At 32.1% G+C, this 15885-nt stretch overlaps 1 protein-coding gene across 2 annotated transcripts in view; it reads left to right on the top strand.

Moving 5' to 3' along the window:
• Positions 1-253: 253 nt before the first annotated feature.
• The window catches only part of LOC113556247 (neurotrimin-like), a 178900-nt gene continuing 163268 nt past the window's right edge, over positions 254-15885 (top strand). For both annotated transcript variants that reach the window (XM_026961080.1, XM_026961079.1), the window contains exon 1: positions 254-1141. In XM_026961080.1, the coding sequence (XP_026816881.1) occupies positions 979-1141 (163 nt within the window). In that variant the 5' untranslated portion in view covers positions 254-978. The remainder of the gene's footprint in view (positions 1142-15885) is intronic.

The raw sequence follows: 15885 nt of genomic DNA, 5'->3' as shown, positions 1-15885 counted from the left end.
GTTAGAGATCTCGACGACTGTATTTCTAGGGGAATAAAAAAAAAAATTCGAGTTGTCAAGTTTTTCGAGTTATCGCGACTCGACTGTATATCATATTATTATTATTATTATTATTATGCGATCGTCGTCGTCGTCTGAACAGCATCCACCGTCGGCGGCGGCCGTCAGAGAGAGCTAACGTACGCGATCGTCGTCGTCGTCGTCGTCGACGCCGCCGCCGCTGCCACTACCGTCACCGTCGGTTGGGCCACACTCGTTCTATACTCGTTGGATCGTCTCCGCGACAGGCCGCCCCCCGCTCGGAGCACTGTACACACGCCGTTTTCAGTATTGCCGCGTAATACATTGCACCAGGTCGCTTACTGCCCGTCGACGCCGCTCCACCAGGCGCACGTGTTATCTACGACGACTATAATATCTTCACAGTGTCACTGTCGTTGTCGCCTGTAATACTATCGACGTTTGCGATTCTTCTTGGAAAATGGAAACCGTCCTCGTCCGCAGAGACGATTTGTCGGCGTAAGACGATATAATAACACATCATAAGTATATGATATACATCGTTTCGGTAAAGTGCGATTGCGATCGACTTAAAACAAAATTAAAATAATATTCAAAATTTAAAAGAGACAAATACAAACCGTTTTCACCGCCACCTACCGTCGCCGCCGTCGTGCGCGTCCCCCCTTCGCGTTTCCTTCCCCGATCGCGACATTTTTTCGACACCTCCCCGTTTTTTCCCCGCATTTTTTTTTTCATTATTTAACGTTTTCCGTTTGATTTTCACATCGCGTACGCCCGTCGGTGCTCATAATATAGATACATTGCCGTAAAGTTATTTCGCGTGCGCGTGTGTATATCACTACTACCTTAAACGCCGTCACTCCGATCCAGTACATCTGTGCGGAACTCGCCGATTGCAAACACTGCGACACCGCAAAAATACCAACGTCATTAGATTCGGTACCTGATTTATGTATGGTAAAGAATTACCGCAAGTCGACGTTCAAAAGATCTAAAACTGCCCAAAGAGTCGTCACCGAGATGGATCAACCAGCCGCAGCTGAGTTGCAGACAATGTGGAAATCGAGGAAACTTTGGACGTCCATTCTACTGTTCGTGTTGCTGTTCATCACACCAGGTAAACACTACGAAAATAATATTACACATCTGTTGGTTATATATTTTATTACCTATCGATGTTATTCCTAGAATTAAGAAAAACAAATTTCATAACACGTTCATCCGTTTGTTTTTACCAAAAAAAAAAAAAACATGGACCGAAAGTAAATTAATTAATTGTGGTTCGGCTATGTTTTTGTCATAGTTGACACAATTAAATTAATTATAATTATTTTATTCACGATTAACTATAATAACATTTAATTACTGTTTTATTTTTTTACTATTCTTTCGGGCATCGTATTATTTACGTATTATTTTCATATTAGTACGTTATTTACTTTCGTGGACAATATTTAAGTATACGAATTAAGGTAAAAATTGAACGAACTTTACTATAATTACATACAATTATTGATAAAGCTGTCTGTGTTACAAAGACGAAGAAGGATTTCAATTTGCTGAAAAAACGTTAATCGATATTATTGCTCAAAACCGAATTATTCAAGTTAGTTGTAATTAGATGATACGATACATTCATTAGGTATATTATAGGTATTTACTATGTATATTAAGCAAAAATCTAAAGTCGATAGTTGCGGATTACGACTAGAACTATTTAAGTTCTAACCATAATTCATATCAAACAAATTCCGGTACCTATTCAAAATTTCACTAAGTGAAATAATGATGTTATTTAAAATATTATCCAACAAAATTTCTGACTAAAATAAAATTTTTTTTTTTTCAAAATAATCAAAAATATATTTAAAATACAACAGTTATACATAGTATAGATATTATAATATTATTTTCAAGACAAGAAAAGTACAGAAATAAGGCAGAATAGTAATTTTCCTAATCTTGACTCTCGCAAATAAAAGCTAATATTGTACGAGATTATATTTTAGTTTACGTAATTCATGAAAATAATTGTATCCGATGTAAAAGTATCGAACGTTAAAAAAGTTTGAAACATAAACAGTTTGAGAATAGTCATTTTAAGAAAAATGATCACGAAAGTTAATGGTTCAAACGCACATTCAAGCAATACCATTACATTATTTACAAACTTTTTACGTACAACCGTTGAAATAACGACATCATTAATGGCATATACTCGCGTTTTTGAAGAAATTTAAAAACCCTTTTTTATCTATAAAAAAATAATATATTTATTACATGATATCTGTATTTTAAGTGTATATTTTATTGCACAACAACTATGATAACTTACTGGTCTGCGGTATCTGTAGGAAAATGTATGTAAAATACTTAAATATAAATATTTGATATTTATTAAATTTATCGCTTTCTTGATAACCATAAAACGCAGTGATTGAAATTCAATAGAATCCTAGACACAACTAAAATATAAATCATAACTATAATAATTTGGGTTGTGTAAATATATTTATATATTTTGTTTTTATATTTTTTAACTAAATATGTTTATTTTACGTTTGACAAAGGTTTTTTGAAGGGGGTTAGACTGCTCTATAGGGAAGGCTCAACTTACACCCCATTCCACAGTAGTACCTACGTTAGAAACCAATGTTGAGTTTTAAATTATAACAGTCTGAATAACTTTAAATTATATTTTCATTTTATTTAAATTTTAATACGTGTCAATAAGTTTTTTTAAATAAACCACAATTCATATTTATGTTTTGATTGTAACCTTTACATAATATTATATTTTTTACTCGGAGTTTTACATTTAGTCAGCTTTGTATTTATTTGTATAGGATATTTTTAAAAACACTTTTCGGACAATAAATAGCTTAGACAAATACTTTATTTGAATAAGGAAAATCATAATTCAATAATTTTCTATAAAATGTTGGAAAATTGTCGATGAAATGCACAATTGCATAATTAAAAATATCGTTAACTAGCAGAGCCTTCACTGCGTTCTCCGCGTTATATTATACGTCCTTGCATTCACCCTTTTTTAAACTCTGTTAAACGTAACATATTAATATTTTTTAACATATCAATCGTTTGAGTGGTTTTGACCTAAAGCAAAATACATGTTTAATGTAATTATAATATAGGCCACCCCTTATAAGTGAAAGAAAAATATTCGCTTTTCGTGAGCCAACAAGTGCCTATTTTAACCACTCTCTAAAATACAAAATCAAAATGTTTTTCTACAAGTTGTACATTTTCAGGTAAAGAATCATCTTTTTACCAAATTTCAGAATCACAATAATTATGATAAATTTAGTTGTGAATCATTTACACACATATTATATTATATACATTGCCTTTTATAAACATAGATTGATGGATTTCCATTGATAATCGAATTCTGAATGCAATTATATAATATCCTATACTAAGATACTGACAGATCAGGCTATCTGCCCAATTCTAGAAGTAGACTGTAAAATATTAATTTGTACCACTGATTTATAACTTTAAACATATAAACATATATCTACTGATGTGTACTAGAATACTTATAATAAATAAGTTAAAATAGGACATGGATTTAGATTAGAGTCGATTGGTGTAGCAGAATTATTTTTTAAATTAGATTGAAAAATTGCCCACCCGATTAAAAATTAAGACATCTTATCGAATTTTTTTCTTAAGTAATTAATGATTTTATCCTAGGTAGTTTATAAATTCAATAAAAATAAATACTAGGAATACATATTTTTCAAACTAAAATTAGCAAACACGTCAAAGTGCTCAAGATTAAATACTAAATTATTCGTTCTAAAATTCTAATTTTCATTAAAATCTATTAAATGTTATTAATATTTTGAATTCCAATGAAATATACATAATTAACTCGATTATTATTACTTTATCTGTTGTATTTCTTCATTAAAATATGCAATTTTTTATTAAATACTCACATCTACATATTACAATATAATACGAGGCTAACTTTTTATCTTGTTTAAGATGTTTGTTACACTCTTTACTGTACCTACAATGTTTATAATACCGCCAAAATTCAAAGTATCCGTAGTATTTGATGGTTTAGTTTTTTTTTTATTTCAAGAATGTATACTATAATACGCTATGCAAATTTTTTTAAATCGATTTTATAACTTTAAAGTATGTCTATTAATGATGTTTTTAGTAAAAAAAATAATAACTTATCATTATACAAATTTTATTGTTTTTTTGAAAATATGTTAAAGTATCATGCATTATTGATAGCAGCTAAAGTAGAATTTTACTAAACGTAGTATACTCAAACTTTCAATATTATATACATGCAATTTATGAATTATTTATTTTTCTTTCTGTCCGACGGACACCTATAATAATTGAAGGTGTCTATTTTAGTGTAAATATTTAATGAATCGATATTGGTTATTTATAAATTACATATCAAAGCATAATAATATACGTTTATGCGAATAAAATATTTATGTATTGTTCTAGTTTGAAATAAATAACGTAATATAATATTTATTTTACAATCGCATTACTATAATATTGTTTAGATACCTATGTATAATATATTCGCGATCTCGCTAAATTGTCGTTAACCACTTTTATATTAAAATATACGTTTACTGCTATGAATTATTATTGTGTTCACTGAACATCGCTGATTAGTCGCTACGCGTATCATTAGGCACTATTTTAATTGCAGGTAAAAGGCATTTTATTACTTCAACAGCGGCACATATTATTATACCGAGAATAGCTACTGTTTTTAATACGGTGTTTTTTTTTTTTTTCAAATGTGTGACTTATTACACACTGTACACTAAGACGAATACAGCGCTAGATGTACTTATTGTGCAATCCACGGATGTAAAAAGGTGAAAAAATTATAATTAATCTTAGAGGTGTTGAATTACTGGTTAAAGTTGTAGCTATCGTAGCGTTTGTACGTATACGTGTGTGTGTACGTGTGTGTGTGTGTGTGTGTGTGTGTGTTAAAGTTTATCGTAGTACATGTATAGAAAATGCCAGTTATTGTTGCGAGCATGCATATACATTCGTTAAAAGTTTTAACTACCGTCGACTGTTAAAAATATCATAAAGACATTTATTTTTTATTATTTTTATTTTTTTTTATATACGCTGCGTTTATTTGATAACGTTTCATTTACTGTTAAACGAGCCACTTCCTAAACGCTGGCGTATGACAGAGACGAATAAAAAGTAATACATATTTAATAATATAGTAATAATAACATATATTACATAGTGATAGTATTGCACGTATACCGCCGGAAATATCTAGTGCGAAGAATAATACCTACGACTGTGCCAATTTAATGCGATGTCAAATAAGAGACGGTCCAAAACGGATGAATGGATTTTAATAGTGTATATAATTTGTATCGCCCAAAGGTGTTGACGGGACCTTATACAATGTGGTCTGCATAAGTAAAATTAGACAGTATTTTTTCGCTAGAATTAAACTACATTTACGAAAATATTACTTACACTATATGCGCGTTATAAACCATGCTATTTTATTATACTATTCTTTTGTCGAAAAGGTGTTTGGGGAAAATCATCATTTAGTCAAATTAATATGCCGAACTTCGGCGTATAACGCGACTGCACTGCAACTCATAAGTCGCTATAGATAGTTACTACACGACTAATTGGTATTAAACATACAATACTGCCTTTAACAAATATACATATTATGTAGAAAATATATTATAAATTAATCGTTACACTCGAGAATGTTTATTTCTCATAAAATATGAATAATATAAACTTTCTTTTTATTTTTAAACTTTTAACGTGTATATACACTATATAATTGAGTAACGGCGATGATATAAATTTATGATGGATAATGTTTTTATGTTTTTAAGATGCTTCATTTTTCCATAGACTTATTTTAATGAGCTTAAAGATGAAAAAATATCAAAATGTAAATACAACTGATAAGAAAAATATAACAGTCTTTTGAACGGAATAAATACATTTTAAAAACATAAATACAGTAAATAATCTGTATATCTCTTGACTACCTCAGAATCATAATAAGAATTATCTTAGATACACACAAATAAAAATAAAAGTATATTTTTAAATAAAGCTATTGATAAAAATATTAAGTATATATATGTATATAAATGTATTTGTGGATAAGACCAATAGTGAGTGAAAAGTTGCAAAAACTATACCTTCTAAATGATTAAATTCAGTGTACACTGTACACGGTATACGTATATAATAATATAATAATATAGTATTTATTTATTTTTTTTTTAATAATACACTATTGTATTAGATTTATTGAATAATATAAATTGAGCAATAACGTTATTTCTAAGTCTTAATGTATGATTGGAAAAATATTCTACTATAATATGAACGTTGTACCATGTTTAAATTGTAATTTACTGAAAAACTTTGAAGTAGTTAGGTAAACAATTTTCATTGTTCGTTGAAAATCAATCTGTAATAATAATTGGGGATATTTTTGTGATATAATTAATTTTACTTTATTCCTGAGAGTAAAGCAAACTTAGATAAAACTTTGTTATACTCATTTTTTAATAATGGATTTATTTTTACTAAGCAACAGTTATTTTTTAAATTCGTGTCGGACTCGAGTTTAATAATAAATACAATTTTGTTGCCGATGTATTTAATGTATTTAATGAGATGTTTCGTTTAATTCTATTGAAAATTTAAAAAATGAATATCGATCGGTGTCGAGCTTCAGTTCAGATGTATTGAAAAATAAATAAATAGAAGAAAAAAATTAAAAATGATATTATGCACCTATACATTATAAACATTTTGTTTTGTGTAGAGTAACCGATCGTTAGTGGTCTCTGTAATTCAGCTGAAGATAGTTTATCCGTAGTTAACCTTATTACCCAACTTTATATGTATTTAAATACGTTATGCATATTATATACTAAACGAGTGTGTACAGAGTCTGGGTGTCACTTTCGCGTATATTTTATGATTACAATAATTATAAACTTGAATATAATAACACGGAACAAAAAACATCAAACCAAACAATTTAAAACAATTCCATTAAAAGTCGAAATATTATAATATAATCAAATTATATTCTTGAACATTTTATAATGTCTATAAAATATTAAAATAAATAATCGAGGAAAGTCAAAAACCGCAAGGATTAAAAAGTTATGAAATAATGAAAAAGTTTTCCTCAAACCCGGTTTCCTATTTTTAAATTTTGTCGGAACATATTAAATTTCAAAACTCGTTAGACGAAAATTCGGCAGACAATAGGACTTGTCGTATATATTTTGAGTTTTTATTGTGAGTTGATGAATTTTAACTTTCATTAATTTACCTTTCAACAACCGTTAACGGTTGTATTATGTTTTCATGCAGCCTAATAAAATTTGGCAGAGAAGATTACAAAGAAACGGAGTCTTGTTCGACGACAAAAAAAAAAAAGTTGATTTTAACAATTCAATAGACTGTTTGTCCTCTGTACTGATTTAGGTATTCTGAACTGTAGGTTTGTTATGCACCTTTCATTCAAATCTGCTACACCAATCAGAAAAATTCATTAAAATTGCGGTACATAATACTATTGCGGCGCGTTATATAATAAAAATATTTATGTTTTTATTCTGGAAAAGATGTACAAGTACCTACTGGAAAACAAGAAGTATTGAAACACAATCTTTTTGCTTAACGTTATAGCTTTTAACGTTTAAATGTAAGTAAAATAAAAATAATCAAATATACTGAATGGAAAATCGAACGATCGATCGAGAACTTCCTAGTCACTACGATAGAGATACGCTAGATACTGTATAACTGTTATAGTGTTATTATTTTTTAATTACAATGTATGTATATAATATATACATATATACATGTTAATCGATTGAGCAGTGTTTTATACAAGTAATGGTTATTGTCGTTATGTCTTTGAATATGTATATGGTTGCCGTGTATATAAAAAAAATAAATACGAAATACATACTAATTGAAAGAATACAAATGTATATCAAATTATATAGCTACTTATTGTACAAATTAATACGTTTAATTCAGTTCAGTGTGTTATAAAACGTGTTATTTTTAACCAGAATTAAGAAATTTGCATAGAAAACTATGTATTGGCGTACAATTTAGTGCCATAATATGAAAAAAAAGACAATATTAGTTATATCAATATTCTCACAAGTGAATCATTTAACGTATTATGGTTTAATTGCAATTACAAATTATTTTTTATACTATTACATTTTGCGATTTGTTTATTTTTAGTATATCTACATTTTAGATTTTCTGGTCGTGAACCCATTTGGTAAATTTATGTGCTTGTTTAGAGGCAAGAGCGAGACAGAAATAGAAAAACAGAGAGAGTCCGTTTGTAGAAAGAGTAATTGCTATTTCTTTATCAGTCTTTACTTAGTTTAGTTAACGAGGTTAACCTATACCTTGGTCTACGTATCATATATTATATTTAGATCCCGCATGACCTCAATAATAGTGTGTGTTATACATCTTAAACTACATTTAAATTTAAAAATTGTTATTTAAGTAATACATTTTAATTTTTATGTAAGTCGTTTAAAAAAAAATACACATGTAAACTAGACATGATATAATATTTTTCTCGTATAATACCTATTAAGTGTTGCTGTATTATCTAGAGCGTTATTATGTTTTTTTTTTTTGGCCATACATTTATTTATAATTTTTTAAAACAAGTTGTTTGTTATATTGTTGGGTTTAATTCTTTTGTTAGTTTTATATTTTTCAAAAGTTTTCGTCCCAAGGGTATAGTTTATGGGAGTCTAATTTCTTCATCTGCACCATTAGTGAGGAAGGTTAACACAATAAATAATCATAATAACGCTATAGATCGATAGTATAAGTTATAATATTATGATACTATGTATACTTACTAGGTAACATTTTTGAAGTACCAATAAGTTATAAGCCTTCGTTATGATTGCAAATAAGTTAATATTTATGACGTTTATAAACCTGATTAAATTTTACATCGTTTCAATAAGATTACGATTTGTATCTTTACGGTTAAGGTACTAACGATATTGGTTTCTAAACGAATTAATTTATTATATCATTATGAGAAAAAAAGAGTAAAACAATTAAATATTATACACATTAATAATTATAATAACCCTATTGTAGATGACCAAGTTATATATAAACTGTATAAATTACAAGTGAAATAATTAAAACGTATAAATACTACTACAGCCAAAGAAAAAACAATAATTATAACAAACGCTAAAACAATTATTACAAAATCGCTCAGTAATTATGTCGTGAACACGTTTAAATATTAGTGTCGGCAGGCGCCGTTGTTGCAAATATATCGACGTATTCATCTGTTCAAACGTTGGACTACGAAATAGCTAGGAAAACAAAATGTAAGACGCGCGTTCACAATGATACGAGCTGCGTTTCCAATAAATCGGTAAAACGACGAGGAACGATGTCATAACATCAAAACGTAATATTTTTCCTATGCTTGTTGTCAGTACCGCTGTCTTATTTGCCGATCGTTTGGCTCTGTAATATATAAAAATGAATAAATAAATAAATGCAATAAATACAATATATTATGCTTCGACGGTTTCGCAAACGATAACTTACTGAAGACCACTGAAAAAATACGATTTGTATATTATGCTCTGTAATATTGTCGTACGTTGCAATATTCTATCACGCCACGCCGGAGGTCGTACGCGCGTTAATTGATCGTGTTTTTTTTTTTTCAACGATAATATATCAATAAATAATTATTTTTATCATTATTATTATTATCTACAAATCGCCGACTTTGCATCTGTAAAGCCCTCTCACCGCGAGACGCCGACGAGTAAACGAGCAAACCGTAAACCGTAGACGCGGAGACCGCCGTCGGTCGTCTTTAATATCGCGTCTTTCGCGGTTTATGCGGCGGAAGCCGTTTAACTACGCGCACCTGCCGTTTGCTTTGACGTCCGTTTGACATTATTAAAAAGTTGATTTTGACGAATTGCGATGGCATCGGCGGCATCATAATACTATATAATACAGTGTATACCTACTGCGGCACTAAAAAAATAAAAAAAAATTAAATAATTTCCGAAGAAGACCGATCGGTGGGCATCCCGATTTTTCCGCGTCGTCGAAAACGTGTTTTTCCAATGACATTTTCGCGCAGACGACGATTCGAGGCCTCCGCGAGTGTCTATAAACGCTCTGCAGTGCATCAACGCGTTCGATCCGACGCGGGCAGGCGCGTAACGACGGGAAACCTTTTTTTATCTGGCCCGCGCTACATTTTCAAAGTACATCATACAATTTCAAAGTCAATCGTCTATACTCCATGCTAAATTAAAATGCATATTTTGAATGGCCTTTTTTTGCTCTCTATACTCTAGCCCGCTAAATTTTAATTTTCTAATTTGCCCATCCCTGATACATAATATGTATAATAGCAAGACCGTAACTGGACATATTAAGCTAAAAAAATTTTGTTCTAATTTTATTATAATATTTTATTGGTACACGAAAAAATTTCGCCCCCCCCCACCAGTTACGGCCTAGAATAATAGAAGCCTATAACTTACACGGTCGTTACTCCCGTCTCGTGCACGAGATGTGTCCCGAAATCATTATAAACGCAATAATAATAATATATTAATTCGACAGTCTTGACGGTACGGCTCGATTGTGGCGAGCTTATGCATGCGCGTACGCAATAATAACGACTTCGGGTGCACAGCAGCTGCAGTGTGCGGGTGCGACGCAGTAAACAAACAAAACGGTTTTTAGGCAATCATCACACGGTTGGAACGGCACGAAACGGCTCTTTAACGGATCAAACGATATAATATTATATTATGCGACTATATACATACATGCATACATACATACATACATACGTATATAATCTATATAATAGTATATACACTGTTACATTATGTTATTTCTAATACCGCAACGATGCGCGGCGGCGGCGGCGGTCGGGCGAAGGCAAAGGGCCCGCGCTTTGCAAGTCTCTTGTCGTAATATTATTATGCGTACGTTTCGCGATCGTCGGCGACACCGCGCAGATATTTTCGTTTAATTACTCGGCCGTCAAATTGCGGCGTTTCGGGTAGTCGTAGGTACCGCCGTTAAGTGTGCTCCGTGCCCGCCAGTCTTCGCGCGTAAACAAAATTACTGCTTTGACGGTGGCACGGACACGGTATAGAGAGGTATATAATATAATATCGACGCGCGCGCGCGCATAGGTATCTATGCAATACGCATGAAATACGCCGCTTTATATCGTTGAAATCGCGTGTGTCTTAAGACTTAAAAGGGTCGCGGATCGGTCATCAGAGTATACATATCCTGCGATGGACATCCCTAAAGGTTATATAATATAATATTATTTATTTTATACCTTATGTATACGTGAAGTTTTTACGTTTTTACCTTATTCGATTTAATAGAACAAAAATATATCATCATATTTCCAAAATAACCAGGTAGACAATATAATATAATTATAATACCGTGACGAAATCAAAGTAGCATTTCGATTCCCGCTTTTATTCACTGACGGTTGTTTGCTCAGAAAATGTAATTTGTTACTCTACTCTGTGTTCGATATCACATAAAACAAAATATTAAACAATTTTGACAAGTCGAAACGTGATGTATACATTTTATAATAATATTGCCCATATAGGTGTTGCTCGCGGCGTTCAATACTTGCAGTACCAGATCGTTTTGAGGACTGATTTCGTGCGATTTGGAAACCATATTTTTTTTCTCCGCTATAAAATTCGGATGAACCGATAAAAAATTACTGCACGGCCTCCGCTGAGCCCGCCGTACATTATCAGACGAAGATACTTGAAATATCGATGGGGAACGGAACTGCAGACGATCTAATAATTTTCCAGCCGTCCGTTTATATTGCAGTCGGCACGCGTTTTATCTAGTGATGTAGGAAATTCGCACGACGTGGGCTGATTTTTAATCGACCGCCGCGTGTGTTTCGCGGGAGGTGTCTGCCGCGAGAAGAGGAAATACAATTAACCGCACGCGCTTATTAATGTACGAATGTCGCGAAATTCGTATCGTAAATGGTTAATGTCCGATAACACTTACTTACCTCGAACGGGCGAACTTACTGACAACCGACTGTGTTGCTGACGACATTAATTTTTAATTTATTTATTGGTATACCTGTGCCGGGAAATTGCGTTTTATTCGATTAATGTCCACCAACCCGTGTTGATTATGTACATTATTTTGTTTACCGTCAAAACCGTCATAATCGGAACCGTTTACTATATACCTATACGACGACACATTTTACGCATTAAAAATACGAACGGAATAAATAAATTATATCCAATAGAATATAGTGGGTAGGTATACACTACTGCTAGCAAAAAATTGTTACAACTTAACCGGTGCGATGATCGACGGCGGCGATGGTTCGCAGTAAAAAAATTAATACGTTACGCGTACAGGCCTTCGCGATGTGTCACTGCAATAACGCACAGACTGAGTTTGAAACATAATATAATAATATTATTATGATTCATAATTTGTCAGACGCGCGTGTACGGAGAGATGTAATATTATCATATAACATTATATTATTATATTAATTGAACATTCAGTGTGAAAACAACAATATTTAATTTAATACGCGAACACACTGCTAAGTCAATATCGATCGGATCAGTGTCAATCAAATGAACAATGAATAAAATTATTAATGGTAGTGAAAATATTATATTACCACGCGGTACACGCTGTTATTAATTTTTATTATATCCAACTGTTAATATTTTTTTTTTTTTTTTTGGTTTTAGACTATTCCTCCAAAACTTAAGGATTATATTAATATCATTAAAATAAATTATTCGTATTCGAGCATTTTAAATACAATGGAATTTACCAAAATACATTATTTTAATATTAAAAATAATATATTTTTATAGGTACACAATGCGAACACTGATAAATAGTTATTTGAATAAAACAATAAATTTCGAGTTTTTAATTATTCGCTATTTTTATTTATTACCTATACATTGATTAAATTTAACAAATTTATCAACTTCAATACATAAAAAAAAATTACTTTATTCTGAAATTATTGCTTTTGCTCGTTTTTACACTTCATAATAATACTAAATAAATTAAATTTTAAAATTATATTACCAATTTATGTGTGTAATAGAATTAATTACTTATCTAGTATGATGTTCCTATCACTTTGAAAAGACTAAATTATTATTGTAGAAAATAATTAAAATATAATAAACACATAATAGTTAGATTTTGTTTATCAAAATAACTGTAAATTTTAAATATTAAGTAACTCCAACCGAAATTATATACACATTATACTCAATTTATAAATATTAATTAAATAGATATTTTTGATTTAATCAATTTATCTTAAGTTTTATTACTTCAATCACGGTATTCATTAATGATCGAAAATAATATTTATATTTCATGCTCTTTGTCATTAAAAAAAAAACCTTAAAATATGTTCAAATAACTTACCATATTAATATATTTTGACAAACGTACTCATTTGTAAGAAAAAAAATTTAAAAAAACGAAATCATAATTAAGAGATTAAACAGAGAGTTAACTTGGTTCGTTAGTATAAGAAGAGTGAAAATTAAAGAAAATATTGCCACGATAATGTACATTTTATGCGTGCGAGAAGTAAGCGGATGATTTTTCAAACCGTGATAAGTTTAATTTCCTAATTTCCGAAACCGTGTGAAACCGTTAAGAAAGGATTTACGACTTTAACCCTGTCACCGGCAGTGCCTCAGTTTACGGGGGAAAAAAAAAATAATAAAAATAAATAATAAGAATAATTCCGGAGTTGGCGTCCCCTGAAATGTATTTGCAGCGTTTATCAACGTATATATATATGCGTACCTCTAATAATATAATTCGACCTCTGCGGTGGCACGAATATCGCAATATAATTTTCGAGACCGTTTAAGGGGGAAAAAAAAGGCACAATAATATCTAAAGTTACCGCGTCCATCGTTAGCGTCGCCGGTGCGTCTCCCCTCGTCCTGCGGGGCGACGAATGAAGTCGTAATTCTCATTGTAGTAATAGACTCCCAGGACGATTCGCGTTGTTGTATTATTATCGTGCGAGCAGCAGCAATATAATATATTACAATAATATGGACTCGGTACAATTTTACCTGTTTGTACACAAAACCGACACGCACAATGCAGTGTCAGTGGCGGCGGCAGCAGACCAGGTGGTGCGTCATTGCCGCAGCTCCGTAACAATGCGCAGTGTGTACTACGTGTGTGCTTATATATTATTATCTATATATATATACGTATACACACGCGAGTATATTATAATAGCGGTACGAAATATTGGCCGTTTTGAAAATTGGGGGGAGGGGAAAGTCAATTGTCGTACGCATTGTCATACGAGACCGTAGTCGGGCGGCTGTGGCGTCGGTTCCCCGCGAGCGAACTTGGTTGGGGTCGTTACTGGGCAGTTTTTAAAAAAATGTCAATAAATCTGAGAGCGAGCAGAACAACTACCATAACATCGTATATATGTTATATATATATATATATATTATTATTATACTTGAACAGGCCAATAATTCATATGTACTGCAACGAAGAAGAAAAAAAATTCGACGGAGCTCGAGACATGTGTTTAGGGTCTTTTTATTTGCCTTTCGAACGTCGCATTCGTCATCGTCGTCGTCGTCGTCGTCGTCGTCGTCGTTTTTTTAAAAAACCTACTGCCATTCTGTATAATCATTATCACGTTACGAACCGTATTGCAAACGTTTCGACGACCACGTTTCGTCGTCGTACTTTTCACGCCACCCAACGCCGGTACAAACCAAAAACTTTTGAAACCGTAACTGTATATATACACCACCTACCTACCTATACATAGTATAATATATTATTATACAATTGGATTTCGGGGCACGATTCACTAAACGCTCTCGAAACAAAAGTACTGAATTTCACAGCGTATTACACTGACAAACGTTTAGCATATAGGTATACATACGCACTGGATATACCGCGTTTCGTCGAGAAAAAATCTTTTTTTCCAGTTTCGCCGGTCGTCCCGAGTCCATTACAATATTATAATATACCGCGTTTCGTCGACAGGAGGAGGGTTAACTATATCTAGCGGTCTTCCACGACAATCGCGATCCTATCGCAAATAATATACACATTAAAAAATAAATAAATAGTCTGTATCAGATTTTGCAGCTGACGACGACACCGGGCCACATAATTATATACATAGATATCGAATTCGGTATACGATCAGAAGTAATTCGGGTGGCGAGGGCGATGGCGGCGGATGCAATAAAGCGATTTTATTATTCCGAAGTGCCAGTGATTTTGAACGCGAAAACTATACGGTATATTATTACGCCGCAATATACGCGACCGCGTACGCCCAGCGTTTGTGCGTCACGTCGTCGCGGGTTCGGTTTTTACGGGCCAAATTTGTGACTCATATCACTTTACCTCCACCCCTCCGCCGCCGTTTAATGCTTTTGCGGGGCATTATTATCTTCAACAATCTATTAGCAGACGTGTTCTACATTTCCAGGCTATTTACAGAATTTATTCATCGCGTCCTAACCCCTCGCGGGCTTAAACAAGTCCTCTTCAGTTTCCTCCTTTGTCGCAACACAAAACAATAATGGACCGCCACCGTTGCCGCACTATAAACATAAATTATTTATTACTGCACACGCACACACGCACACAAAATATAGATATAAGTGTATGTTATGAGCGCGCGCGTAA

Source organism: Rhopalosiphum maidis, chromosome 3 (assembly GCF_003676215.2).
Source record: "Rhopalosiphum maidis isolate BTI-1 chromosome 3, ASM367621v3, whole genome shotgun sequence".
NCBI lineage: Eukaryota > Metazoa > Arthropoda > Insecta > Hemiptera > Aphididae > Rhopalosiphum > Rhopalosiphum maidis.
Note: the sequence above shows the minus strand (reverse complement) of the source record. Positions and strands in the feature narration are given on the sequence as shown.